General features: G+C 40.9%; 1 protein-coding gene across 1 annotated transcript; it reads right to left on the bottom strand.

Annotated features, from left to right (window-relative positions):
• Positions 1-3267: 3267 nt before the first annotated feature.
• hey2 (hes-related family bHLH transcription factor with YRPW motif 2) lies at positions 3268-6147 on the bottom strand. Its single transcript, XM_020520968.2, has 5 exons — positions 5929-6147; positions 5733-5811; positions 5567-5650; positions 5221-5302; positions 3268-4474 (listed from the first exon to the last, which is right to left on the bottom strand). Exons 1-5 carry the CDS (start codon positions 6009-6011, stop codon positions 3741-3743), a joined length of 1062 nt encoding a protein of 353 aa, XP_020376557.1. The 5' UTR covers positions 6012-6147; the 3' UTR covers positions 3268-3740.
• Positions 6148-27806: the final 21659 nt, after the last annotated feature.

The following is a 27806-nucleotide window of genomic DNA, read 5'->3' as shown; positions in this document are numbered from 1 at the left end:
CTATTAGACTCATTCCTTCATCTTCGGAAGGACAGGAGATCTGACTGCATCCACTTGAATTGAGCGAGCCTTTCAGAGATGCACAATTGACATTTTGATTCATCCTTGTGAGAAATGTCTCCCCCTATTGGATTATAAAACCCTACAATATAGCACTGAGAAACCTTGACTGCTTCGGTTAAATGTAAATGTAAATAAATAGCTGACACTTTTTTTCTGAAATGGGAAAGACTTCCACAACTTCCAGAGAAGGTTGGTTGGAAAAGCAATGCCAAATTAAGAAAATCAGAGAGAATAATAGAGGTTATATATCTCATAATATAGGTGCCTTTACTTTTTACTTATTTGATATCTAGGATGGGTAACTATCAAAGGAAGACTAATAGTGATATTGATAGAACATGGCTGATGTAAAAAAATGTCTCAAGTTACAGTCTTGATATTGAAGTATATAATTCATGCTTCATTTCTACTATTCAGTGTAGACATCTAACTATAATCAAATGTGATTTTAAAAAAAATGAAATCTTGGTTTCTGATAATTAACAACCGGAAAACAAAACAGTTACCAGATTGTTTACTGGTAACTGAGATAATTAGTATTAATTAGGGAACATTTCTTAAAGTATTGCAGATGACATTGAATAAACAGCACTTTTTTTTGTAAAAACCAGTGTATATTTAGAAACATTTAATGCATAATAGATTACAGAATGCAGGTACACATGCAAAAGTGTCATTTTATATTGTATCATCTCCTGCATACAGTAAACATATTCATTATCACTGACTTCTCCACACAGCAGAGAATTCAAGTGCAACATATTAACTACAGTACTTCATCTTTATACAAGCTCTAATTTCTGACTTTACATATAAATTTCTAAGTCATCTGAGTTAACTGAGTGAATAAGCTGCATTTGCAACAGAGCTCAAAATTATACGTCATTTGCTTAGCCTTGTTACAGTGTATTAGAAACAGATTAGTACTGTGGGAATGTAACTGGAAAAACAGAGTGAAGGAACATATTCTGAGGATGATCCAAGAGTGTACCTGCACACCCAGGAAACTTCTTGTTCAAGCTTCTTATTACAAAATTGTCTTCTGCATGCAAACCTAGAAGTATGAACGCATTTAAAAATGCTGTTCTAGACTTAGGGCAGACCACAGACTTCAGCTATGGACATACATATTCAGCAATATTTAGCATGTGTTCATGTATTAACTACGATGGCTTGCTATGGAGAATGGAAGTTAGCTTTAAACTGAATTGATTTGATGCAAATGGACAAAATGCCCGGGTCATAGAATGTGATCTTTTAAATTCCAGATAAGCTTAACTGGACATGAGATTTCACAGTTTTTGATAGTTACTGTGTCATCTAGCGCTGTCATTTCCAAAAGCAAAAGGTGAGACTTCAGCCTGTTTAAGAGTCATTGTGTGACAACATTTTCCTTTTCAATGTGTGATCATCATATAATTAATATTTTATTAATAATTTTCATGTTTCACTTAAAGTATTGTGAACAACCCCTTCTCCAAAAGAATCATCCCGCAGCAATTGTTGAGCGAATTTATTAATCTAGCATTAGTACAAGTATTCTAGGCATGAAAAAGTATGTGATGCAAAACAAAAATGCAGCAAAAGTAAATTCATTGTCAGAATTCTGCTTGCCTAAAGATCTTAACAACCATTTACTAAAATGTCCCTCAATTTGGTATTGTTTTGCTGCCATGAAGTGACAATTTCTCTGCTGAATAAATATGTATGAATAATTTTTGCTCACTTCATTGCACATACATGTTAGTGTGATATCATAAAAAGTCACTGTGAGAAATTACTTCAAATATTACATTCAAGCAGATTAGAATAAAAACACACTGGACAATTCGAAAGAAAATTAGTGAATGGCATCAGAGATTAATCCTAGTACCATAATATTAGCTTAAAGCTTTAGGGTTAAAAGAATTATGACAGGTCACTTGATGTACTCTAAAAACAATTGTATTATAATGGATCAAGAAGGCAAAGTACAGCACATAAAATTAATCAGAACCCCATCACATTGCATCTGTTCCCTTGTTCACATTGCCCCACAAATCTCAAATCAAGGTAAATCGAGGACACTGAATATGCAGAGCTGTAAATGACTGGTGACATCCATAACCATAAAACAGACATAGAGTGTAATCTGGTTTAAAGACATGGATGTTAATTTGCAGGAACTGTCTCACTCTAGGTCACGTTTTAAATCAAATTACCATTCTAACTGTGTGTGGTGGATCTGAAGAAGCACAAAAAGAATTCTTTTCACTCTGTGGTCAGTTCTGTTAATGTTTAATTAATAAGATTAGACATTTATAATCCGGGCAAACAAAATTTTGGATTTGCATCAGTAAAATATATGCAATAGACCAGTGATCAAAGAAGTTAACATCGGGTCCTGTAACTCTTGTTTTGCTCTTTAATTTTATAATACATAAATCGGATCAAACGTTCCGTTGCATTGTATGGAGTGTCAAATTCAGCTTGGAACTTGAAAATTAGCCCTTTACTAATTCTCCGAGGAAATACAAATGAAACAATATTGCCTTATTTGTTCCCAACTAAATATATTCCTTGAAATGGCATCGGGTCCACTTAGATGCTGACCATTTCCGAACCAAATACAGGCTAACATCTGATCAACATTCAGAGGAGAGGCACGGCGGTGTGAGAATGCTTACTCGCTATTACTGTTTTGGATGCTTCAGATACGGTGACCTTAGGAGAGACCGGCCGATTCCTGGTTTCAGTGCGTTTCCTGCAACTGATTCCTCCATCCGATTGTTTTTAGTGGTGATTGACTGCTGTAAGTCCCCATTTCACTAGAAATCGCTCTCGAGAATTCCAAGAGAATATTAGATTGAAAAGCGGTCAAGACAGCTGAAGCTAAATGTATTCCATTGGTCCACCAAACATCCCAAGCTATATGTTTCTGACAGGCTGGTTCATGTTGCGGTAAGAAGTCTCAAAAGGGAAAGGTGGGCTATGCATTTAAAAGAAACTCGCTTGAGTTAGAGAAGGCATATTGTAATTGCAAGAGATGGCGCTACTAATGAGATGGGTCCAAAATCACCAAGGGGGTTGCTTTACTCCTCTACCGTCTTTATGGTCAACTTGCTGGAGATATGGGAAGGCTTTTTCTCCCCCTACTAGCTGGGCTGAAAGAGTAGCCGATTGAAGATAAATCTCTTCAGTGAGTCGCAGTCGATTGGCTATAGTTTGTGTAAACAAAATAGTCAACATTGGGGTATTTAAAAGAAGAAAGCTGCCGAGTCGAATGGCTGTCGACTTTTTGGTAACAGTACTGGTGGCTCTTGCAGTGGGTTATCAGCCAAGGTCCTGCAGAGAGCAAGTGTTTTCAAGCAATTACTTTACTGTTTTCATCAACTTTTTGTTTGTTTCTGTTCGAGGTGTCAGAGGTCAAATAGTTCAAATGCATTGAGTTGGACTACAGGTTTGCCAGCAGGAGTCCGATGCAATTGGAGGGAAGAGGCAATGGATGGGACTAGCCTTGGCAATTTCCTGCAGCGAGTGCCGGCACCGCTGTGGGTGTCCCTCCTTCCCCCCAACATCCCTCCGGCAGGGCAGGGCAGGGCAGGGGACTGGGGTTGGGGGCAGGATGATGGGGCTGGGGAGAACGGGGCCCGGGACAATGTAACTGGTGTCAGTCTTTAAAATCCCCCTCCGTCCGTTCAGAAAGCTCCTATCTCGGTGCCCCAGGGTCTGTAAGGTTTCCCGACCACACCGCCGCCGGCGCTGGCCCCACTGCCGCTCTGCGGGACGGCGGCGATCCCCGGCGGACTGAGACTCGGCCCGCCCGGTGTCAGCACGGCGGCGGCCGGGGCGGGGAAGCTGCCCAACGAAAGCGGGAAGCTGTGAGCGGCGGCGGCGGCGGCTGCGTGCACGGTGGCGGACAGCGAGAGGAGGGAGGTGGAGAGCGGGGGCATGCGACCGCTCATCGCCGCCCCGCCGCCGCCTCCTCCGCACGGGGCCCCTCTCAGCGCCGTGTCGCTGTGAGCTGCAGCCGCCGCCGCCGCCGCCAGCGTGGCAGTGAGCAGAGCCGAGCCTCCTGCTCCTGGAGCCGGGACCGCGGTACCTGGGTGCAGCTCGGAGAGGCCGTGGTGCTGCAGCAAGGCGGAGGGCAGCTGGTGGAAAGCGGCGGTCCAGTGCGGCTGGTGTTGCTGGACCCTCTGCTGGTGTTGCTGGTGCTGGTGGTGGTGGTGGTGATGGTGAGCGACCGACGAGGTCATGACAGCCGCTTCCCGCTGGGAGGCGTAAGAGTTCAGGTGGGAGACCAGGCGGAGCCGCAGCGGGTCCGAGCTATCGAGACCCTCCACCGAGCTCAGATACCGGGCCACCTCCGCCAGGCACTCCCGGAAACCGATGCTCATGAAGTCCATGGCCAGGGCGTGAGCGTCCAGAAACCCTGCGGAGCGAATAAATAACCAGGAGAACCGGTCAGGTACCTGTGGCCCAAAAGCTAACATGGAAGTAACATCGCCACACGTTTAAACAGTACTGAGGGCGGGTCGTCATGCGTGGGTCTTTTAGCGTTAGGTCTCACACAGTGGTTTATCAACACTGTAACCGGAGTGTCCGTTCGCTTATTTTGCTAACCGCTGTTTTTCGGCGTCCAGCAATAAATATTTGTTAGTAAATTACATTGGTCTATTTAAATATTTGTATTTCGCGCGAAGACGATGTGGCGAAGGATGAAATTTGTTAAACAAATTAATTTATTTGCAGCGAATTGCCTCTTGCCAGATGGAGCCAGCTCTGGACCTGACCGATTTCACAGGGTGACAGATTTGTGGCTCCGTATCGACATTAGGGGGCAGTGTGGAGACGTTGCTGAAAGACCCTGTTTGTGTATTTTGTGTTTGTTTTGTCTCCCTGGGCAGGTCTGACTGCTTTAAGCAAAAAAAAAGCCCAAACAATCTCTGCATGCGGCTCCCTGGTTTTCACAAAGCACTCAATCCCGCAGTGTTAGGAAAGCAAACAGAAGCCGAGGTCAAGTGCTGCTTTTGTCCCGCCGGCTCTTTCCCACGAGCTCACTGATTCTATTAGCATTTCCACTGCACTCACCCGGACCCGCCCACAATTGTCAATGTGCTATTTACGTAGACTACCTCTTCAAATCGCTTCTGAAGAGGCACTCAATTAACTCCTTACCTTTACCTCCGGTCGCCCGCAGCATCTTTAAATGGTCCACTGTCATCTGAAGTATTTCCGCTTTCTCTAACTTGGCTGAACCCTTGGGAAAGAAGGAAATTATGGCAATTATTTTGACAGATTCGCTTTCAGATTTAATCTGGTGATGTGAGCATTGCGCTCAGATCAGCGTTTCACTCGAGCATCCGTAAAAGTGGTTATGTAGCACAACGATCAGTAATTAAATCCATTATGAATTTACAATTAGTTTGTCACTGTGATACGGCAGGGGTCACAAATAACACTTTGAAAACTATTTGACTAATCGAGCACAAGACCGAAGGACAAAACAATCAGTATTAAGTACCTGTTTCTCAAAAGCGGTAGGAACTAGTCGACGAAGCTCCGACAAACTATTGTTAATACGATCTCGACGCCTTTTCTCAATGATCTAAGAAAACATAAACCGTACAGTTACAGCGTGTTAAATATTTGAACGAACGTGTACAGGGGTGGATAAAGTAACAACTCACCCCTCTTCTCTTCTTCCTGGCCAAAATTTGAGACGTTGTAGACGGGGAGCCAGCTCTTAGAATTGTATTGTTGCCCTGACTGTTGAAACAAAAAGACGTCTCGTCAGCCTGGTTCTCGTTCGAGACAAGCATCAGGGAATAGGATTAACAGGTGTCACAAAAATATATACAAAGTTGAAAACGACCCTACACTTACCTTCCGTAGTTATTTTCGCTCCCCACGTCGATAGTTTCATCAATATCACTGTCTGAAGAACTCTCTTCGCAAGGGCGCTTCATTTCCACGGGAAAAAACTGTCAACGACCTGTATTTGGAAGCGTGGTCTTTGAGTTGAAAGCACAGATCCTGCTCGCTGTTGGCAGCCTGAACCCAGTCTAATGCTCTTTCCCACGGTATAAGCTATATCAGTGTTGCAATGTCTGGCTGCTTTGATTGACAGGTTCCACTGTCGCTCCGCCCTTTCCACTTTCCGATTGGTGGGCAGGCAGGATGACGTCTCCGTACGTCAAACACGCGGGTCGAGGGAAGCGTGGGAAAGCTCAGCACAGAGCTCACTTAAAAGGGAATCGACTGGTAGAGCAACTTGCAAACTTTGTTTTGGGGAGGGGAAACAGTACTATGCAATGTTAACAGATGTCTTACATTTGCAGTAAAGCTTCACGACTCCTTCCATACTGATAGACTTATACTTGAATCTATAAAATGTAAGTTCATGCAATTGTCTAAGATTCACATTTGATTATTCTTTGGAAAGTATTAAAACATAAATTATTATTATGTCTGTCTTGTTAATTGGTAGAAGTATGGTTCAGTATTTGGACAGGAACCTGCTTGATTTTAGTGATAAATAGGTAAAATGAGTAGATTTGTGTAGTGCGGATTCTACTTTGCACAGTTGCAAAAACAAAGTGGCAAATCTCTCTAGAGAAAGAGTATTGTCTTCTTTTTCCCTTTACAAAATCACAGTTCAATTAAGGCTGCATTCGAAGGAAACATAGTTTTAACACAAGCTCAGGATCGATAACACAAATAGGCATGTACTCCACTAAGTTCAAGCCCCGAAGTCAAATCTCCGAGGCAGTTATAAACGCATATATATGTGCCATGTAAACCAAGCTTGGTTGTTAAAAGTGTCTATACACAGTGAAAGACAGAAGCACCCATTGATTTTCTTTTTTTTTAAAAAAGAGTCGCTTTTGTACTCGGTGCATGGCTAAGCTGCGGTATAACCGTGTGAACAGAAACAGGACACTTCTTCAGCACTTCCCCTGTAATTTGAACTTTCTGAATTACACGCTGCCTGCACAAGAGGTGGTTTGAAAAAACATTACAGCACCCACTATACATACCTCCAGCCAAGGTGTTCTGGGCAAAAGCACAAGAAAGGAGATAAAACAGACGGGTCATTGTTGCTCAGTCTCAAGGCAGCCGGATTATTGTCCGAAATATTCCAACCATTTTAGTCATACGTTCATTTAGCTTGTTATTCCTTTCTTATGTAACGTGCGAAGAATAGATACATCCCTGAAAAGAGAAAAAAAAATTAAGCAACATTTCCAAATAAAATTGTTTGGTATATTTAACTTCAGGTTGTTTTTCAATGATTGAATAGCCCGAAAACGTTGAAAAATATGATTAAATGTCATTTAGTCAAGTCCAAAGTGTAGCAAAAGTCGTCCCAGAGCGATTACTTAATGCACATTTGCGCATTGTATATTTTGGTTGGACGCCTTCCGCATCCATATTTCCACCACACCAGTCTATTGGCGGTTATCCTGACCTCATCTCTCAGACTGTCCCGAGCCGTGATTCTGGTGTCTGTATTTAGTCGGTTTACGGGACTTTGGCAAATCTCCGCAAGTTTAACTCTAACAGCTGTGTCACAAAGTGCAGACTGATCTCAACTTCGGGAACATTAAGAACCAAAGGGATTGTTGCTTCTATGAAATAAATCCACTGGCAACGTTCATTTGTCGAAGAATTAAAGAATATTTTCTGAGTACGGATAGATATTTATGGAATCGTTCAGTCGTGTAACTTATCTTTGATTCTAATATGTATGCGATTAACTACTTCGGAAGTAATCACCTCGGTTGTAAATATACCTGAACAACGTGAAAACGATGTTTCGAAAGTGAACAGAACAAATTAGTAGAATTTTTAAACCAGTAGATCTCAATTGAAGCAACAATGCATGAAAGGGTAACAATTAACTTTTTTGTTTTTTTTAAATCACAAAGTAAATATTTTATGTTTCCAATTTGCAGCAATTGTAAACGATTTTAAAGTAAATTAACCATGTTACATTTCCATGTTTGTAACCTTGGGCTCAACTGCTTCAAACGCAGTGAGTGAGACGAGCTTTTAAAGATGTGCCTGTTAAATGCCTGGAGATCCTGTCACTTCATGGATCAATACTTAGTGGAGTCAGGATCAAGAGACATGTCATTGTTTTGACAGTAAACGCGGATCCAACCTGTTGACCTCGTGATGTTTCGATAACGTTTGAACACATTGAATACGAATGGCCGATTCAAACACTGTAATAAAGGGCGATTTCTCAGCCCGAGGGGTATTTGGATATTGAATTCTATGCATCTCGTGTGTTTGTGATGCCATTGACGAGGAGGTGCTTGGCCCATTTCACACCTCATTACTCTGATAGTGTTGATTTACGCAAAGTTTGCACAACATTTACAGACAGCAGGAGGACAGGTACCAAGCCAATTGCTTTCGCAATATTTCTAATTTTTCTCTTATCGTAAACATCTCCGTGTAGAAATGTTTCCCACATATATTTATTACGTGGTGTTTCATCGTGGTTTTGATTTTGAGACGGCACAACTTTGCATATTTTACCGCAATTTCTATAAACGTTGATAAAATCTAATCCGACAGTAAATAGGTCGTTATAATCACAGGACGTTAGAAAAGAGCTTGCTAATAATAGCAAATAAATAGCAACAAGACCCTGTTGGAATTTAATACACATTTTAAGTGAAAATTGAATATAAAATTTGAAATTTTAAAATGAATGATAGAACTTACTGCCAAAAATCACCCAAGTATTAAAGGAAATTCTATACGAAGTGCTTCGAAGATTGCGCGATATTACAATTTGACTTGAACGATATTAATGATTTCCAACGTACGTTTTGTCGCAGTGATAAACAGCGGCGTTTAGCTGTTCAATATATTGGCAATTGAAATAGTTGGGTTACACATCCAAATAAAAAGGTTCTGACAAACCGTGTCCCATTTCTATAAAAAAATTACTTTTCCTCAGTACGCCTGCTTACTTTTGAAATTAATTGCTTTTAGCAAGCAATTTAAATACTTGGGGTCGACCATACTCTTCTCGATGCGTTTAATACAAATAAATGGTAGAACTGTCCTGGGGACAGGTTGAATCCCAATCAATTCGATTGTTAGCTCGAAAGGAAGAACGTGCAGAATTATGGTGGAAAACAGGGGAATGGGACTTAAATGAATTGCTGATTCGGAGAGCGGGCAGGCCGAATGACCTCCTTTTGCAAATGGACAAGTCGACATATCAGCAGATGGAAGTTCAGCAGATACGTCAACAATATTTAACAGAAGCGTCGTATTCCTACGGAGTAGTGAAACGCTATTAATCAGCATGAACCCTTGCTTTTCCACATTCATATATAGCTACACAAGCGCAATAAAATTTACGTGTATAACGTGCGTATATTGTATCTCGTGTATATCGAACTGAGCAAAGCCAGTTATACTGAAAAGGCTGTTGGATATAGTATATGGATAAAAAAAAAACTGAAATACTTAGTTGAAAACTAAGTAATTACATTGTGCAACACTGAACAATATCTTCACAAATAAACATAACAATTATTCATACAAGGAAACAATGACTGTTGCATTTTGTCAGAAATATCAGCCGAATTCCTCAAAACGAATGAGAAGGCATTTAAATACATTGATAACGAAGCCTAACCTTGCACTGATCTAGCCTATTATAACAGCCAGGTAATATTAATCAAAACTTTGTAATAGGGGAGAAAGTGCTAACGGGACGTTCAACGTTTGGCAATGATTTATTGTGCTGTGCACTTGGAGGAAATGGACTGCGTGCATTATCAGTAAAATATATCATGACACAAGCTAAAAGCAGAAGAAATATTTAATTCACCAATTCTGAGAATGCGAACTGAATATCGGAAGGGTCTTGTAATCACATTATCTTGGATTCACTACGACCCGGAATGATAGGTGCAACAGTGCTAAACACTTCGAGATGTGCGCTCAAACACTGACACGAAGAAAATTAATAAAAAACATTATATTTCTTTCAACACAAACTAAATCGTTGAGTTAATGCGATGTCAACAAAATATACTCCTGTTAACGTAATGGGCTTATCGATAACAAATTTAGCATTGTTTAAGAGTAAAGTTACAACACATTGGTTGTGTGGAAACGTATTTGTTTAGTGCGTAGTTAGTCAATGTCGAGATTATTCTGATTAGCCACTTTAGATATGGCCCTTTAAACGGCATTCTTATAGAGAAGCTATTGTCTCTTGTGCGAATCAGGTGCAAAGTGCTTAGTACCTGCCGTTGCTAGCGGTCGGGGATTAGATTTAAGATCTATGGTAAGGCTTCAGGAGTGGTCACTGGTCGAATAGACACGTGCTCACTGGTCAAAGATTCTACAAAAGTCAACTGTTCCCGGAATAACTGCAACAATGGCGCACCATTACAGAGATCCCAGGGCAGTTCGGGAGTCAATGTACCCTCCACCAGATCTGTCGCTCTCTCGAAAAGAAAATCTTCGCAGTAACTTGAAGATAGAGTGATTTAACGTATTAAACGACTTTTCCTCTGCGTTTATGACAGAAAGTGTTATTGTTCACTTCATAGTGTTATATTTTCAGTTTGAACTTTTAGGCCGAAGTCATAGTTACGAATAGAGATAAACCCGCGCTTGGGCAGTAATAAAGTAGGAATGGTAGCAACATGAACAAATTGAAGTCAGGCAAGTCTAGGCGATAGATAAAGATAAAGATTAGTTCAAATGTTAGGTAATGTAAAGAACCAGAGATAAGAAAAGATCCAAAAGGTAGAATACACGTAAAATATTTGAGTTTGTCAGGCATTTGCTGACTTTGAACAGGTTGGAACCATCTCGTAATAAAAATGATGGCGATTTACAATCTACTTGAAATCTTATGGCAAGGAAAACTGTAGTTTGGCTAGTTAATTATTTATTGTATCAGTGGACCCATTATCTATGCAAATAAATAACTGATACATGTTAACAACTGCAACGGTCAAAAACTTAAAATCCTTCAGCATTTTTATAAAGTGATTTTGCAAATTGCTACATAAATGAAAATAATGGACTGTAATGGTCCTTATTATTGAGAAATAAGAGTGGACTTTACACTTCGCTATAACTGAGAATGAAGTATTTGTATTGAACGATCACTGTTTGATCACTATTGTTCTGTCGCTGGAGTTCTGATGGAGAGTTTTGCAGCGGCGGGATCTGTGCCAAACTCTATGCGCTTTCCCACAGCTCGCCCTGACTGCAATGTAACTCTATCGCCGTGTGAGCGCCGTGCAGAGCGTGCGCGTCACTCCGCGGGACCCGCCCAGCGAGGCTTTGGGTCGCTCACATTGTGCCGCACATGCATCTCCGCGCCTTCAAAGGGCCGCTCCACAATATACACGCACACAGCAACCCATCCAACTGCTGCTGTACTGTGTACACGCACACAGCAACCTAACCGACTGCTGCACTCCCTTCGCCACGCACGCAGCAACAGATCAGACGACTGTTGTGCAATAGAAAGGCACCCAGCAACGTATTATGCTACTATTGAAAAATGCAAATTCACACACAGCATAACGTAAAACTTCATTAATACAATGAATGTCAGTCTTCGACTGTATTATCATACACCTAGCCCTAATGCTTATATATAGCATACAACGTGCACGCCGTGAGTACCGGGATATTTTTCTTGGGAGTGGGGTCAGGTGCAAACTTGCACAGAAAAAAAAACTGTTTAGTCTTTTATTCGTTTCATTTTTCACACCTGGGTTGGCCTTTTTAGATACTTTCAAATATGTATACTACGTTAAAAGACATTAAATAAGCCATATTACAAAAAAAGTTTGAACTAGATGCGGAGTGCCAATCATACGCCGCACTACAGTTAAAAATAAATTCTTTTTCGTAATCTCAAGAAGTCTCAAATAGTATTTTTTAAAGTTATGTTGATTGAGGGCTATATGTCAGCTGAGATACCAGGATAACTCAACTGCTCTTCATGGATCAGTGCTAGTCAGATATCGTACATCCGCTTCATAATACTTCCGTCTAAAGTCTCTCCTCAGACAAGCAGCACTCACTTCGAATCGCACGAATGATTATATGCTCACGTCTCTGAAGAAGGGAGAGGAGTTAACACAAAGCTTTCAAAATACAAGGTAATAGTATAGCACTAAGCCAAGCCTGACACGAACACTCCTTAGAAATGGCTTCTGCTAAATTAACCTGATTATTTCTTCAGTCACTATTTGAAAGAAGTGTTTGTGTTAAACTGCAGCACAAACAGACATAGGCACCCATTTAGAAAGACAAGACAAAGACTGATGTTAGGAGGCATGCAAAACTGGAAATATTTTTGAGCAGGGTATAGGAGGCAAAAATTGTTGAAGTCATTCTAGAGCAAGGTAGATGTCATGATGTGGGCATAACTGGTTTCGATGGAATGTTATATGAAATGAATCAATAATTAGTTATTGATATTTAGCAGCAAATTTAAGTTTGCTCTCAACAATGAATAAAGAATACATAATAAATATTTACAATATGTGTGCCTGGGCATTAGAATGTAGTGTAAAGTTGTAGATGTCCTGCTGGATCTAGGACTGCTGTCTCATCAGAGAGAGACAACTGGTGGTGGTTTAACCTGAAGGTCACCATACCTCAGTTGAGGGGGGAGGTTGAGAAGGGAAGTCCTTCTTGAAAACCTCAGCTAGTACAAGAATTGAATCCGCACTGTTGGTTTCACTCTGCACTGCAAACCAGTTGGCAGCAAACTGGCCCCTGACATGACGTACATATCAGCTTAATCTATGTTATCTCCCAGATTGCAATTCTGGAGCACATATTTACTAAACCACTTTGGATTTCATCGATGAAAGGTGACGCCAAACTTAGGAAAATATTAATTGCATTCATTGGTTAAGTCAGACTTAGAATATTACATCCATTTTAAGCATATCATTTGATCCTGGAGCAGTCAAAATGCATTTATTAGGAATTGGGTCTGCAGACTGGCTGATTTGGCAAATAACTTTGCTATGAACAAAGAATACAAAGAATACTGCAGCACAGGAGCAGGCCCTTCAGCCCACCAAGACTACACCTATACATAATGACTTTATAAATTAAAAATCTTTTGCCTCTAGATGGTCCATGATGTGAGCAATGGGTTTGAAGGAGTTAATAGCTTCACACCTTTGTAAAGTGATTTGTATATTCTTGACATTGGCTGCCAGTTAGCTTGGAGCAAAAAGCATATTTTACAGTGACAGGTTTCCCCACACATGCCCAAGTAGGTACATCTGGTTCTGTAAATGTGCATTCTGTGGTAGTGACCAGTGTGGATGTAACACCTCATTTGCTGTCACACCTACAATTGATGTCTGTCATTAATCGTGTCTTATCACCTCCATTTGGCTGTACTTTAGGAACCTCCAAAGAAATTCCATTCTCACCACTTGACTGTACGACCAATTGCAGAGAAACTTAAAAAATATCTCTTGCTCATCAAAAAATTGACCCTTTACAGAGAAAGTAGCACAGACAGTAAAATATATGTGCTCTTTTGAAAAATAGTTGTTGTCACTTCTTTTCAAAATAATTTACAGTGTTAAAAATCAAAACTGTGTAGGCCATATTAACAAGTAATTAGGCACACACAGCTTACACAACAGAATTTCTGATACTCTTTCCTTACTGGGAATGCTTTCTGCCTCTTGTGTCTTATGGTCTAATGGAATGTAAAGTTGCAAAAATGGCACTTCAAGTCTGACTAGTTGCTGTATATCTAAAATGTTTAAAATATATTTTATTTTCTGGAGTTACGAGATCACCAATGTGGCAGAAACTTCTTCAGAGGTTGTTATGTTGACTTCCTGCTTAGCTACCGCAGCTGGTATTGCCTGCCAGAAGTGATATTCAGTATAAAATACATCCACCCAATTATGGAAATTGATGGAAAGACTCAGCAAAGCAGGTAATATCTATGGAATTAAAAGCCAAGTTAATTATTTAGATGTGGACTCTTAATTTATATGTTGTCACTTGAACAACATCATCCAAAGACATGAGACTAAATTTTAATGGGTGATGTGGTTAAACCCTTCCCACCATCCCCAGGCTGGCTAAAATGTCAGGATGAGTCTGCTCAAGATCCTAATGTCTGCCTCACACCTATTTAAAATGAGTAGCACATTAATTACAATAAAGCGATATGTCCGCCCTGTCTTGAGAGGAAGCCCCCTTAGTGAGCTACTGGTTAAATGGATGTCCAGTAGCTATGGGGGTATTTGGTCACTACAGGGACCACTGCTAGTTCCACCATGCTGAAGTTCCCATGAAGTCTGGGATCAAAGGTCTTGGAAAATGGAGTAAGGGATTGAAGGACTGGGATCATGTTGCTGCATGGAAGATTAACAGAGAGGAATGACTTTGGAGGAAACTTCAAGAGAGATGGGAAGCAGCGGTGAGTGTAGAGTCCATGACTAAGGAGAAGGTACTGGGGAAGCTGAAGGGTCTGAAGGTGGACAATTCACCTGGACCAGATGGACTATACCCCAGGAGGAGATAGCTGAGGAGATATAGAGGCATTGGTGGTGAACTTCCAGGAATCACTGGAGTCAGGGAGAGTGCCAAAGACTGGAAAATGGCTAATGTACCACACCTGTTTAAGAAGGGAGGGAAAAGACAGTAAACTATCAGTTGGTTAGCCTGACCTTGGTTGTTGGAAAGATTGGTAAGTCCATTATTAAGGGTGAGATTGTGGAGTATTTGAAAGTACATAGTAAAATAGGGTTGAGTCAATACAGCTTTTTTAAGAGGAGGTCACACCTGACAAATCTGTTAGAATTCTTTGAGGAGGTAATGAACAAGTTTGACAAAGGAGAGGCAGTGGACATGATCTATTTGGTTACTAGAAGGCCTTTGACAAGCTGCTGCATGGTATTAGAGAAAGGTACTGGCATGTTAGAAGATTGGCTAACTGGCAAAGGCAGAGAGCAGGGATAAACGATAGCAAACAGTGGCTAGTGGAGTTCTGCAGGGGTCAGTGTTGGGACCACAACTTTTCATATTATACATTAACAATCTGGATGAAGGAACTGAGGGTATTGTTGCTATGTTTGCAGATGACAAAAAGATGGAACGACAGGTAGTGTTGAGGAAGCAGAGAGGCTGCAGAAGGACTTGGGCAGGCTAGGAGAGTGGCCAAAGAACTGGCAGATTGAATACAATGTGGGAAAGTGTGAGGTTATGTATTTTGGTAAGAAGAATAGAGGCATAGACTATTTTCTAAATGGGGAAAGTCTTCGGAAATCTGAAAGACAAAGGGACTAAGGAGTCCCAGTTTAGGATTCTCTTAAGGTTAACATGCAAGTTCCGTTGGTGATTAGGAAGACAAATGCAATTTTAGCATTCATTTCAAGAGGGCTAGAATACGTGAGCAGAGATGTACTGCTGACGCTGCAAAGGCTCTGGTTAGATTGCATTTGGAAAATTGTGAACAGTTTTGGGCCCCATATTTAAGGAACAATGTACTGGCATCAAAGGGAATGTAGAGGAGGTTTACAAGAATAATTCTAGAGATGAACGGCTTGCTATATGAGGAGTGGTTGAGGACTCTGGATCTGTGCTTGAAGGAGTTTAGGATGAGGGGGAACTTACAGACTACTAAGATACCTGGTTACTGTGGACATAGAGAAAATGTTTTCACTGGTAGAAGAGACTAGCACTCGAGAACACAGCTCAGAGTGAAGGGATGACTCTCTAGAAATGAGGTGAGGAGGAATTTCTTCATCTGGAGCTTGGTTAATCTGTGGAACTCTTCCTGTAGAAGGGTCTGGAGGTCAAGTCATTGAGCGTATTTAAGACAGAGATAGATGGGTTCTTGATGAGCAAGGGAATCAAGAATTATGGGAAAAAGGCAAGAGAATGGGATTGAATGGTGGAGTAGACTGCTCCTATACTGTGTGGTATTATGGTCTTATGGAAAGTAGTAGTGGGTGAAGATACATATTGTGAGGGTCACAGCTGAGAGAAAAAAATCTTAGTCATTCCTGTGCTGCAGGTAAAAACAAAGGAACTTTCCATTTGCTGCAGGAAACCAGAAAGCATGCAAAAGTACATTCAAAAGGAAATAGAACAAAGGACTTTTAGATAATCTGCAAACCCAAGCATCTTAAAATCAATATCTCACCTACAAATATCAGTGCTATGGGTATCTCACAGTGTACCATCTGCAAAATGCCATTGTCCACTCTTCACAGAGTTCAGAGACTGATCTGTATACTCTTTCAATGTTTATCTTTTTTTGGAGTCACCTCTTATTTATAATCAGTGTGAATGTGTGTTGTGTAATTATTTCTTCTCCCACTTAGTAACTAATGAACTTACTCTTTTGGTAACTCAAGAAAACCTTGTTCAATTGACTTCTTATAAAATATTTGGTCTGGGAGAAAAGTATCCATAAGGCACAGGTCCTTTTAAAATCAGCATTAGCAACCAACTGAGGATGTGAGTGAATACTGAAGGGGTCCCAATTTATCCCTTTTCACCCAGAAGTTTGACAATTTGGGATAGCCCTTCTGGAACTGTAATAAATTCGGGAATCTCACCTGGGAACTGATTGTAACAAATTGGGTGTTAGTGTTCATGACTTGAACCTCCAGACAAAACAAAAGAATTGAAGTGAGCAAATTGTTTCTTTGAAACTGTTTCCTTTGAATCTATCTCTATTTTGTACAACCATTCCCACTCACTCTATATTATCTTCTGTGACAGTTTTGATTTCTAATCTAACTCCAACTCAAAACTTCCTTTGACTTTCCTTTCTGTTCTACTTGCTTTTCCCCAGCTTTGTCTACAATACAAAATCCATCTTTTTTCTACTCCATTTTTCAGTTCCAGAGAAAAATCATATGGAGTCGAAATGTTAACTGTGTTTTACTCTCTCCACAAATGCTGTCAGTATGGCTGAGGTTCTCCAGCAGTTTCTGTTTTTATTGTTAAAGAAATAGGCTTTCCTAGCCATCAAAGCAAATCAAAGCGAATTTACTTTTAATTTGCAATGGGCTGCGTGAGTCCATCATATCTGAAACTGGCACCACCAGTACAGATCTTAGTACAATATAAACAACTCTTAACAGCAGGAAACAGAGGAACAGCAAGCCAGTGGAAAACTGCAAAAATTATGCAGTGTGTCTGAACATGGTAGGAAAAAAGTCATTTGGTAACCAATTCTTGTTCAATAATAGAATATGCACAATTTGACGTTAATTTCGTTCATCAACCACTTACCACTCCCACTGCTGTCAATACCCACAACTTTAAGGCACACTTATAATCTCTTGAGAGAATAATTACACAATCCTTTAAAGTCATTAATTGAGACTCTGAAATAATGATCTATCTTAAGATGTCATGATGCCATGCTAGTTGCCCCACCCTTTGTACCACCCCCTCCCACCCCACCTTGGTCAGCAACACAGCAATCATTGTGTCCTGTGTCTTTGATTGCACTCTATTTACTCTGTATCTGTTAATTGCTCCTGCTGCAAGTCTCTTCCTCAAGTCCAAAATTCTTTGGGGTAAAAAGTTGTCATAAAATTGGCTGTCTTGACAAAAATTGTGAATTATAAAACCGTGCTCTCTTTTTCGCGCTTCAAGTATTTTAAGGTGCACTCTTACTGTCACTGTCATAGAAATACAGATACAGTTTGTGTAGCAAAGCTCAAAGTGGTTTTAGAATTTTGCCATTTAGTTTCTGGGGTGTCTCTCAAGTGACTTCCTCAGGAAGCAATCTTGCATTGGTTTGACTTTATATAATGTACAGAAAACTTTATTATTATATTTTCTAGCAGTCACATTTCAAATTCTTGATTAGAAACCGATTGTTGAAAGGAAATTTTTTCATGGGTCCAGTTACATCTGATCAGCTATGCTTTAGCACTATGGAGGTGACACGTTCATGCAGATGCCTGTGCTGATAGCAACATGCAAAAACAGTTCTTGCTTCTTACGGATAGGTTGTTATAGCAACCTGTAATCTAACTATTGAAGCTAGAAGCTTCTACATAAACTTAATTAAATTTCAACCTTCTCACAGTTTGTTTGCTCACACATATACATTAAATAAAAATCATGTATGCAGTCATTGCACCTGACACTTAACAGTTAAACATTCATAAGTTGGATGGGAATATGTCCTTCTAAAATGGTATGTATTAAATATAGGGTGCTAAACATCTGATTTCCTAACTGGGCCTTATTTCCCTTCACTTTAGTTCCATTAGTTAAAGATCATTTTAAGTCTCATCTTCACATTACGGCTTCACAGGACTGATTTTACAGACCTATAGTCCCAATGGGAAATATTTCCCACTGAGGTGGCATTTTTCTAACTCAGGGTGCATTTTCCATTTTTTAACCCTTTAATGTTGTTAATTAAATGACTAAAAGACAACTAAATAAGTCAAACAGTTATAACCCAAGTTAATTATCAAGCTATCAGCTGTGAAAACAGTACCTAACATTTATGCATCATCTTGGAAATCTACACAAGTGTTTTGTAAAATTCTACAAAGTTATGGCAACACTCAGCCCTCTCATCAGCACAAGTGCCTTGCTATGAAGCAGGTGAAGTACATAAACAGTAACTAACAATTCAATTAACCAATATTAAGTATTCATGGGTGCTTATACTTATGAGATAACAAGGTGTACAGCTGGATGAACACAGCAGGCCAAGCAGCATCAGAGGAGCAGGAAGGCTGATGTTTTGGGCCTAGACCCTTCTTCAGAAATAGGGGAGGAGAAGGCGGTTCTGAAATAAATAGGGAGAGAGGGGGAGGTGGACAGAAGATGGATAGAGGAGAAGATAGGTGGAGAGGAGACAGACAGGTCAAAGAGGCGGGGATGGAGCCAGTAAAGGTGAGTGTAGGTGGGGAGTTAGGGAGGAGATAGGTCAGTCCAGGGAGGACGGACAGGTCAAGGGGGTGGGATGAGGTTAATAGGTAGGAGATGAGGGTGGGGCTTGAGGTGGGAGGAGGGGATAGGTGGGAGAAGGACAGGTTAGGGAGGCGGGGACGAGCTGGGCTGGTTTTGGGATGCGGTAGGGGGAGGGGAGATTTTGAAGCTTGTGAAATCCACATTGATACCATTGGGCTGCAGGGTTCCCAAGCAGAATATGAGTTGCTGTTCCTGCAACCTTCGGGTAGCATCGTTGTGGCACTGCAGGAGGCCCAGGATGGACATGTCGTCTGCGGAATGGGAGGGGGAGTTGGAATGGTTCGCGAGTGGGAGGTGCAGTTGTTTAGTGCGAACCGAGCGTAGGTATTCTGCAAAGCGGTCCCCAAGCCTCCGCTTGGTTTCCCCGATGTAGAGGAGGCCACAACGGGAACAGCGGATGCAGTATACCACATTAGCAGATGTGCAGGTGAACATCTGCTTGATGTGGAAAGTCTTCTTGGGGCCTGGGATGGGGGTGAGGGGGGAGGTGTAGGGGCAGGTGTAGCACTTCCTGCGGTTGCAGGGAAAAGTGCCGGGTGAGGTGGGGCTGGAGGGGAGTGTGGAGCGGACAAGGGAGTCACGGAGAGAGTGGTCCCTCCGGAAGGCAGATAAGGGTGGGGAGGGAAAGATGTCTTTGGTGGTGGGGTCAGATTGCAGATGGCGGAAGTGTCGGAGGACGATGCGTTGGATCCAGAGGTTGGTGGGGTGGTACGTGAGGACGAGGGGGATTCTGTTTTGGTTGTTATTGCAGGGAGGGGGTGTGAGGGATGAGTTGCAGGAAATGCGGGAGACACGGTCGAGGGCGTTCTCGACCACTGAGGGGGGGATGTTGCGGTCCTTGAAAAACGAGCACATCTGAAATGTATGGGAGTGGAATGCCTCATCCTGGGAACAGATGCGGTGGAGGTGAAGGAATTGGGAATAGGGGATGGCATTTTTGCAGGAAGGTTCGCGGGAGGAGGTGTGTTCTAGGTAGCTGTGGGAGTCAGTGGGCTTGAAATGGATATCGGTTTCTAGGTGGTTGCCAGAGATGGAGACAGAGAGGTCCAGGAAGAAGAGAGAGGTATTAGAGATGGTCCAGGTGAACTTAAGGTTGGGGTGGAAGGTGTTGGTGAAGTGGATGAACTGTTTGAGCTCCTCGTGGGAGCACGAGGCAGCGCCGATACAGTCATCAATGTAACGGAGGAAGAGGTGGGGTTTAGGGCCAGTGTAGGTACAGAAGAGGGATTGTTCCACGTAACCTACAAAGAGGCAGGCATAGCTTGGGCCCATGCGGGTACCCATGGCCACCCCCTTTGTCTGTAGGAAGTGGGAGGAATTGAAAGAGAAGTGAGGACGAGTTCGGCTAAGCGAATGAGGGTGTCACTGGAGGGGGACTGGTGGGACCTGCGGGACAGGAAGAAGTGGAGGGCCTTTAGGCCATCTGTATGGGGAATGCAGGTGTATAGGACTGGACGATACTTATATTTTTATAACAGCATACAGTTATTATATTTCTTATATACCCTGTATTGGTAAGTAATGTAGATTAAGTAGTGTGGATTCTGTTTACCTGAATAACTCGTACAGGTTTATTTAACTGTTCAGATTACAGATTTCAAATTTAATTATGCATCCACCCCCCTTCCACCATTCTTCTGCTGGACTTGCATTTGACAGTTGGTCATGTGATTTTATTTTAGTCCTTTGTTCATTGGCATATCCAGGTCTGAAAGCAATAATAGGCATCTGTCTTTTTTCCAAAGTAAAATTAAACACGCTGAGAGGGAAAACATATATACATTAGGGTATTTGCAAAACTACTTATACAGAAACACGAATTGAAAAATCGAAGAGGTATAAAGTCTAAACGTTTGTATAATGCATAAATTATTGACAATCTAGATATGCAATACTATAACTTTCCGGAGATTTAGACTTCGCACTTGGTTGTTCCCAACTTGCAGGTGTGTTGGAATCGCATGAGTTGTAAGCTTGTTGATTGCTGTCTTGATTGTCTTCCATATCTTCTTTATTTAAAACCGATTTTAAGTGTGATATTTAAATACAATTTACAATATTAAAATATTGTGCAGTTCCCTGAGTTAGCTTCTGTTTCTCATTAATGTTGCTCCATTGAATATTGTAAATTGCACACTTTGGACAACTATTCCCTGTGTAGACGTACAAGTGTGACCTCCTGTCCTATGTGTACACTAGGTAGTTCCTGCAGTTGCTCAATTGTGGTTGAAGCTTCTAACTGTTTGATCTCGTTTCACTATGTGTCATATTCACAATGTGGAAAACCTGTTTACTTTTCCTCAGAATCTTCACCCTGATCTGTTTTGTTGCTAAGTTCATGTATGTGCTTGAGTTTCTGTCTCTGTCAGACTCCCTGTGGTTGCTGCCAATATGTTGCACATGCTTTCTTGTTCAGTTGCATACTAAAGTGACTTCTTGTCATATCTTTGGAACTGGATTCCTTGCAAACACAATCCCACTATTCTTTGCACCACATGACTTGCAAGATATTGGAAAGCAGAGCAGCTTTGCAGTGGGTACAACAACTGTACTTCCCACACAGCTTACTTGCTTTCTACATCCTGACTACTGCAACAATACTGGCAGCTGAACTTTGTGCTTGGAGATGTTGCTTTCTGGATCAATACATGCATATTTTCTGCCATCTTTAGGCTAAATTTTAATTCCATGACCTTTCTTTTTTCCAAGAGGTCTTTATAGAAGCATTTGACAGGTTTTGAAGCTATAACTAGCTCCATTATCTACTCAGACAGTTTTATTTTTGCCCCTGTCACAGCATCTACTAACAAACTAATCAATTGATTCTTGTGGCTGTTGCCTGTAAAACATCAGCTCTAGATGGTGAATTTGAAGATTTATTTAAGACAAAGCTGATTCTCTAGTTTTTCCTATAGCCTAGCAGAATCCCTACTCTTATCGAAACAGTCCTATGTGTTGATTCTGTGCAGCCCTTTCTTTCCAATGGCTAACTCTATTTTCACTGCTTGCTTATCTGGTTCTCTGACAGCTAAATCTAAAAACAAACTTCATGTCTTGATTAAGGAGCCTACAATCAGATAGGACATATGTAACCTCCAATTCATGCTTGGAAATTTGGCAGTCATCTTTCTGATGTTCCCTGTCCTTACAAGAAATCTAGAGAGTGTATAATAGTCTTGCTGCTATAAAGTTACTCTGTGTGAAAATTCAGCATGCAGCAGATATGTTTCCTTTGCCTTTAAAAATTCTGCCATGTGCTGTTTTCAATCGCGTCTTGCCCCTTTTTATTTAGCTTTTTTTTTCTGTGCAGGAATCATACCCAAGTTTGTTTTGAAGGCCCTTCAGCTTTCAGAGCTCAATTAGAGCTGTCACAGACTGACGAGGATCACAAATCAAGTACTCGTTGGAGTTGTGGTGATTTTATGTGTTCCCAATGTAAATGTAAATGTGAATTAGGCACTGCTTCTGTTTTTGCTGAGACCCTTTCCTGTGGTTTTTGAGCTTGCATTACTGCTTGCTTTTAGAAGGGAAATCTCTAGCACTGATCACCCAGGTTGTATTTCTTGTGTAAGTAACACAGAATAAGTAGCATGGATTCAGTTTACTTGAAAATCTCATACAGGTCATGCTACAACTTATAAGTTACAAATGACTATGTATGTGCACAGTTGGTCATGTGGTTTAATCCTGGTACTTAGCTTATTAGTATACCCAGTCCATAAAGCAATAATACATCAGCTATATTCATTCTGCAACTGCAATAAATATGCTCATTATATCCAAATGGATAATAAAGTGTGAAATTATCTTTTCTGTCGTAGTTCCACCATAATTTTGTGAAAATATAACGCTGTGCTGCAGTGTGATTGATACTTGTTCAGCCACATAAATCTGCATATTGTTGTCACCATGTGCCAAAGCCAAATTTTTGGCACTGGCATCGTACAAATGCTGTCAGCAAATTTCAGGTGAAGCAGCCCATCAGTTGGGTGGAAAATTGCTGAGCTGGTTGCCAGTGGAGCTTTTAGTTCTGAAGAACTGTCCTTGCACAATCTGACGGCAGAGTGTATTTTTGTGACCCTATGAGAAACAATCAGTTTCTTCTGGTCCCCCAAAAAATTAAAGTTGAAAATACCTTGAAAAACTTTCTGGAGAAAAAATTGAGTTTAAATCTCCCACCTGCCCAGTTCATGTTTCTTTTTTATTCATTCATGAAATGTGGTCATCACTAGTAAGGCCAGCATTTATTGCAATCCCTAATTGTCCTGGTGAAAATGGAACTGAGCTGCCTTCGTGAGTTGCTGCAGTCCTTGGGGTTTAGGGACAAACAAATTTCTGTAAGGAAGGAGGATCCAGGATTTTAACCCAGCAACAGTAAAGAAATGATCATGTATTTCCATATCAGGATAGTGTGTGGCTTGGAGGGGAACTTGCAGGGGGTGGTATTCCCAGAAATCCCAGCAAAACTGATCAACAAAGACAATTATATGGCACTCTATCCCAGCTTTTCCGCAGCAATATGAAATGGAACTTCGTCTCTGTACAATGACTAACTAAGAAGACTGATGAAGGCAGAATGGTAGACATTGTTTACTTGGACTTTGGTAAAGCCTTTGACAAGGTTCCATATGGTAGATTAATTAGTAAACTTAGATCACATGGGATTCAGGGTGAGCTTGCTAACTGGATACAAAATTGGCTTAATGGGAGGAGACAGAGAGTGATGGTGGAATTTGTGTTTTGGACTGGAGGTCTGTGACCAACGGTGTACCACGGAAATCAGTGCTGGGTCCACTTTTGTTTGTCATGTAGGCTTGATTTGATGAGAATATAGACTTGACTTTGATGAGAATATAGAAGGCATGGTTAGTAAGTTTGTGGATGACACCAAGATTGGTGGTATGGTGGGCAATGAAGAAGGTTATCTAAGATTATAAAGAGATCTTGTTCAATTAGGTCAGTGGGCTGAAGAGTGGCAGATAGAGTTTAAGTTGAGTAAATGCAATGTATTGCATTTTGTTAAAACAAACAAAGGCAGGACTCAAACAATTAAAAGTAGGGCCTTGGGTGGTGTTGTTGAACAGAGACATAAGGATTCAGGTACATAATTCTTTGAGGTTTGCATCACATTTGATAGGATGGTCAAAAAGGCATTTAGCCGTTTGCCTTCATTGATCAGACCTTAGCATATATGAGTTGGGACGTTACTGTTGAAGTTGTACAGGGTGTTGGTGAAGCCTCTTCTGGGGTGCTCTGCAGTTCTGGCTGCCTGTTATGGGAAGGAAATTATTAACCTAGAGAGGATTCAGAAAAGATTTACCAGGACTTTGCTGGGAATGGAGGGTTTGAGTTATAAGGAGAGGCTGAATAGAATGGGCCTTTGTTCACTGGAGCATAGGAGGTTGAGGGATGACCTTATAGAGGTTTATAAAATCATGAGGGGTACAGATAAGGTGAATAACAGGTATCTTTTCCCTAGGATGGAGTATTTCAAGACTAGGGGACAATTTTAAAGGCAAGAGGAAAAAGATTTAAAAAGACACGGGTGGCAATTTTATTTTAAAACACAGAGTGGTTCATGTATGGAAAGAACTTCCGGAAGATGTGGTGGTTGCGAGTACAGTTATCATGTTTAAAAGACATTGAGATAAGTACATGAATAAGAAATGTTTGGAGGGATACGGGCCAATGCAGGCAGGTGGGACTAGTTTAGTTTGGGATTATGGTCAGTGTGGACTGTTTGGACTGAAAGGTCAATTCCCACGCTGTATGACTCTGATTCTATGACCTAGTGTTTTTTGATGGATTCTAGCAGTCCGTAAAAGCTGTGTTGGCTGCCCAATATTGATGCAATTTAGTAAAGCATTGGCAATGCACTCTCTGCCCATTTGTATCTCAAACTTGAAACTTGCAGGGCACTTTTTATATGTAACTACTAGCAAATTGTGATCCTTTTCAGGACCTCTCTAGATGTCTGTGCTAGATTGTTATTATTATCATGGCAGTAAATGTTCTGACATCATTTTTAATTTCACTAAGTAATTTAAATTGGCTGCATCAAGTTGTTTCTTTTGGTACAGGAAATTTTACCAACCATATAACAGAGACCCCATGCTACATCCAATTCACAGCGATAATGGTTTTTGTTTACTTTCACTGTTTTAAAAGATGCAATGAACAGAGCACAATAAAGTTTGAACCTTCCACAATCCCAGACAAAAAAAGTAAATAAGTTAAAAAGATCTGGTGCATTTTTGCAACGAACTCTGTCAGCAGTAAGAAATTGTATCAGAATTCTGCCAAGTTGTGTGCAGTTTGCTGACCAGAGGAATCAGTTTAATCCCAAAATGAAATTTAACTTGTTAGAATTCTGAAGACATGTTGCCAATTAGATAAAAGCTCTGTCAGGTGTAGCACTAATATATGTAAATGAAAAGGCTTTAAGTTAAATCCTTAGTGTATGTAAAAGATAAGACTGAAGCATTTCTAACATTTTCAGCCGATAGATAAATGGATGATTCGAAAAACCCAAAGAACTGAGGATACTGGAAATCTGAAACAAAAGCTGAAACTGCTGGAGAAACTCAGCAGGTCTGGCAGCATCTGTGGAGAGAAAACAGGGTTAATGCTTCGGGTCCAGTGACCCTTCTTCAGAACAGGATGGATGATCCATCTTGCCTACTCCTGAGGTCCTGCCATGTCAGATATTTATATATTCCACAATGGCTGAATGTATTGGATATAGTAAAACAGAATGATGGCTGTAATACAGAAAACTTGTGCTCAGAACTAGCTTTGCCTCTACAAAGCTACATCAGTACAGCTACAACACTGGCATTGATTTCACAATAGCCCAGATATATCTGTTTATCGAAATTCAGCCAAGATTTGCCACTATCCCAGTAGACCATAACCCAGCATTAGAGAGGGAGAGAGATGACTGGTAATGGTTTAAACCTGAAGGTGACCATACCTCAGGCAAGGGTAGAGGTTGAGAAGGTGAGTCCTTCATGGTAACCTCAGCGTGTATAGGAATTGAACCCATACTGTTGGTATTGCTTTAATTTGCAAAGCAGCTAACTAACCACCTACATTTTGGACTGTCAGTCAGATAATCAAAGGAAGTGCTAAATATGCAAAGGAAGCAAGGGTGGTGTGAGGGGAAAGAAAATTTACATAGTGCGTAGTTAGGCTATGGAATTCATGAGGGCATTTGGATGACTATTTGGATAGAAAAGGGTTGTGAGGGGAAAAGGCAGAAGATTGGCACTAGTTAAGAGAACTGGTGCAGGCACTATGGACCAAATGGTGTCCTTCTGTGCCATTATTTGATGTAGCCTTGAAGAAAATGAAGAAACGATGATGGTCTGTAATGCTTAACTTTTTAAACTTTGTTTCTCTGTTTCACTACTTTGAACCCAAAATGGTGCCGTGTGTGGCAACATTGTACACCTTTCACTGTACTCATGTACTTCTGTACATGAGTATATGTGAAAATAACATCTAAATCTAAAATCTAAACCTAAATGCAGGCGATACGTCCTATTTTAGGAAAAGTTGTCTAGTTTCAAATAATTTACTTGGAGACAGCAAGAACTGGAGTCAGAGACAACACAGTGAGGAGCCGGAGGAACACAGCAGGCCAGGCAGCATCAGAGGAGCAGGAAATTTGATGTTTCTGGTTGGGACCCTATTTATTTCCCAGCTCCCTTCTCTATTTCTGAAGAAGGGTCCTAAGAAACATCAGTTTTCCTGCTCCTCTGATGCTGCCTGGCCTACTGTGTTCCTCCAGCTTCTCACTGTGTTGTGTCTGTAGTTTGAAATAAGTTCATTCGAGTGTTAATGTCCTTTCTCCTTGGTGTAAATAATTACCAAATGCTATTATAATGCTTTATAATCTTTTCTAGATAATTATACTTTCTGACCACTCTCAGTGAATCTTCAACAACAAAAATAGAAATTGTTTGAAAATGTCAGCAAGTCTGGCAGCATCTGTGGAGAAAATCAGAGTTAACTTTCATGTTGAATGACCCTTCCTCAGAACTGATGGTAGCTAGGAAAATGTTAGTTTATATGCGGAAGATAGGGTGAGGGGTGGGAATTGAGGATTAAATGATAGGTGGGGATTGGGCCCAAAAGAGAAAGAAGAACAAAAACAAAGTTGCTGGAAAAGCTTAGCAGGTCTGGCAGCATCTGTGAAGAAAAAAATCAAGAGTTAACATTTCAGGTTAATGTTAGAAAGGGTCACCGGACCCGAAATGTTAACTCTGATTTTTTCTTCACAGATGCTGTCAGACCTGCGGAGCTTTTCCAACAACTTTGTTCCTGATTTACAGCATCCGCAGTTCTTTCAGTTTTTATTTAGAGAAAGAAGAACAGTTGGACCGACAATAGAGTTGATAACGATCTGGCTCGGAGGATGAATAGCTATTAATGGAGACTGTTAGTGGCTGACAATGGGTCGTGTGTACAGGCAGAATATGTGATAGCAAGGTCCAGGTGTTGGGGTTGGGCTGAGAAGATATGGGAGAGCTCAAATCCTAAAGTTATTGAATTGGAAGGCTGCAGGGTCCCCAACTGGAAAATAAGGTGCTGTTCTTCCAAGGATAACAAGGTGTAGAGCTGGATGAACACAGCAGGCCAAGCAGCATCAGAGGGTTTCGCAGTGGGGTTAAAATTGTTTCAGAGATAGTAGGAACTGCAGATGCTGGAGAATCTGAGATAACAAGGTGTAGAGCTGGATGAACACAGCA

The sequence above is a fragment of the Rhincodon typus genome, chromosome 5, assembly GCF_021869965.1.
Source record: "Rhincodon typus isolate 14 chromosome 5, sRhiTyp1.1, whole genome shotgun sequence".
NCBI lineage: Eukaryota > Metazoa > Chordata > Chondrichthyes > Orectolobiformes > Rhincodontidae > Rhincodon > Rhincodon typus.
Note: the sequence above shows the minus strand (reverse complement) of the source record. Positions and strands in the feature narration are given on the sequence as shown.

What these genes read in the sequence shown, in the direction of transcription:
- hey2 (XM_020520968.2), bottom strand. Translation starts at nt 6,011, where the DNA reads ATGAAGCGCCCTTGCGAAGAGAGTTCTTCAGACAGTGATATTGATGAA. An exon ending in AGCGAAAATAACTACGGAAG is followed by an intron (nt 5,812 to 5,928) that starts GTAAGTGTAGGG and finishes TTGTTTCAACAG; the next exon opens with TCAGGGCAACAATACAATTC. An exon ending in CTACCGCTTTTGAGAAACAG is followed by an intron (nt 5,303 to 5,566) that starts GTACTTAATACT and finishes TTCTTTCCCAAG; the next exon opens with GGTTCAGCCAAGTTAGAGAA.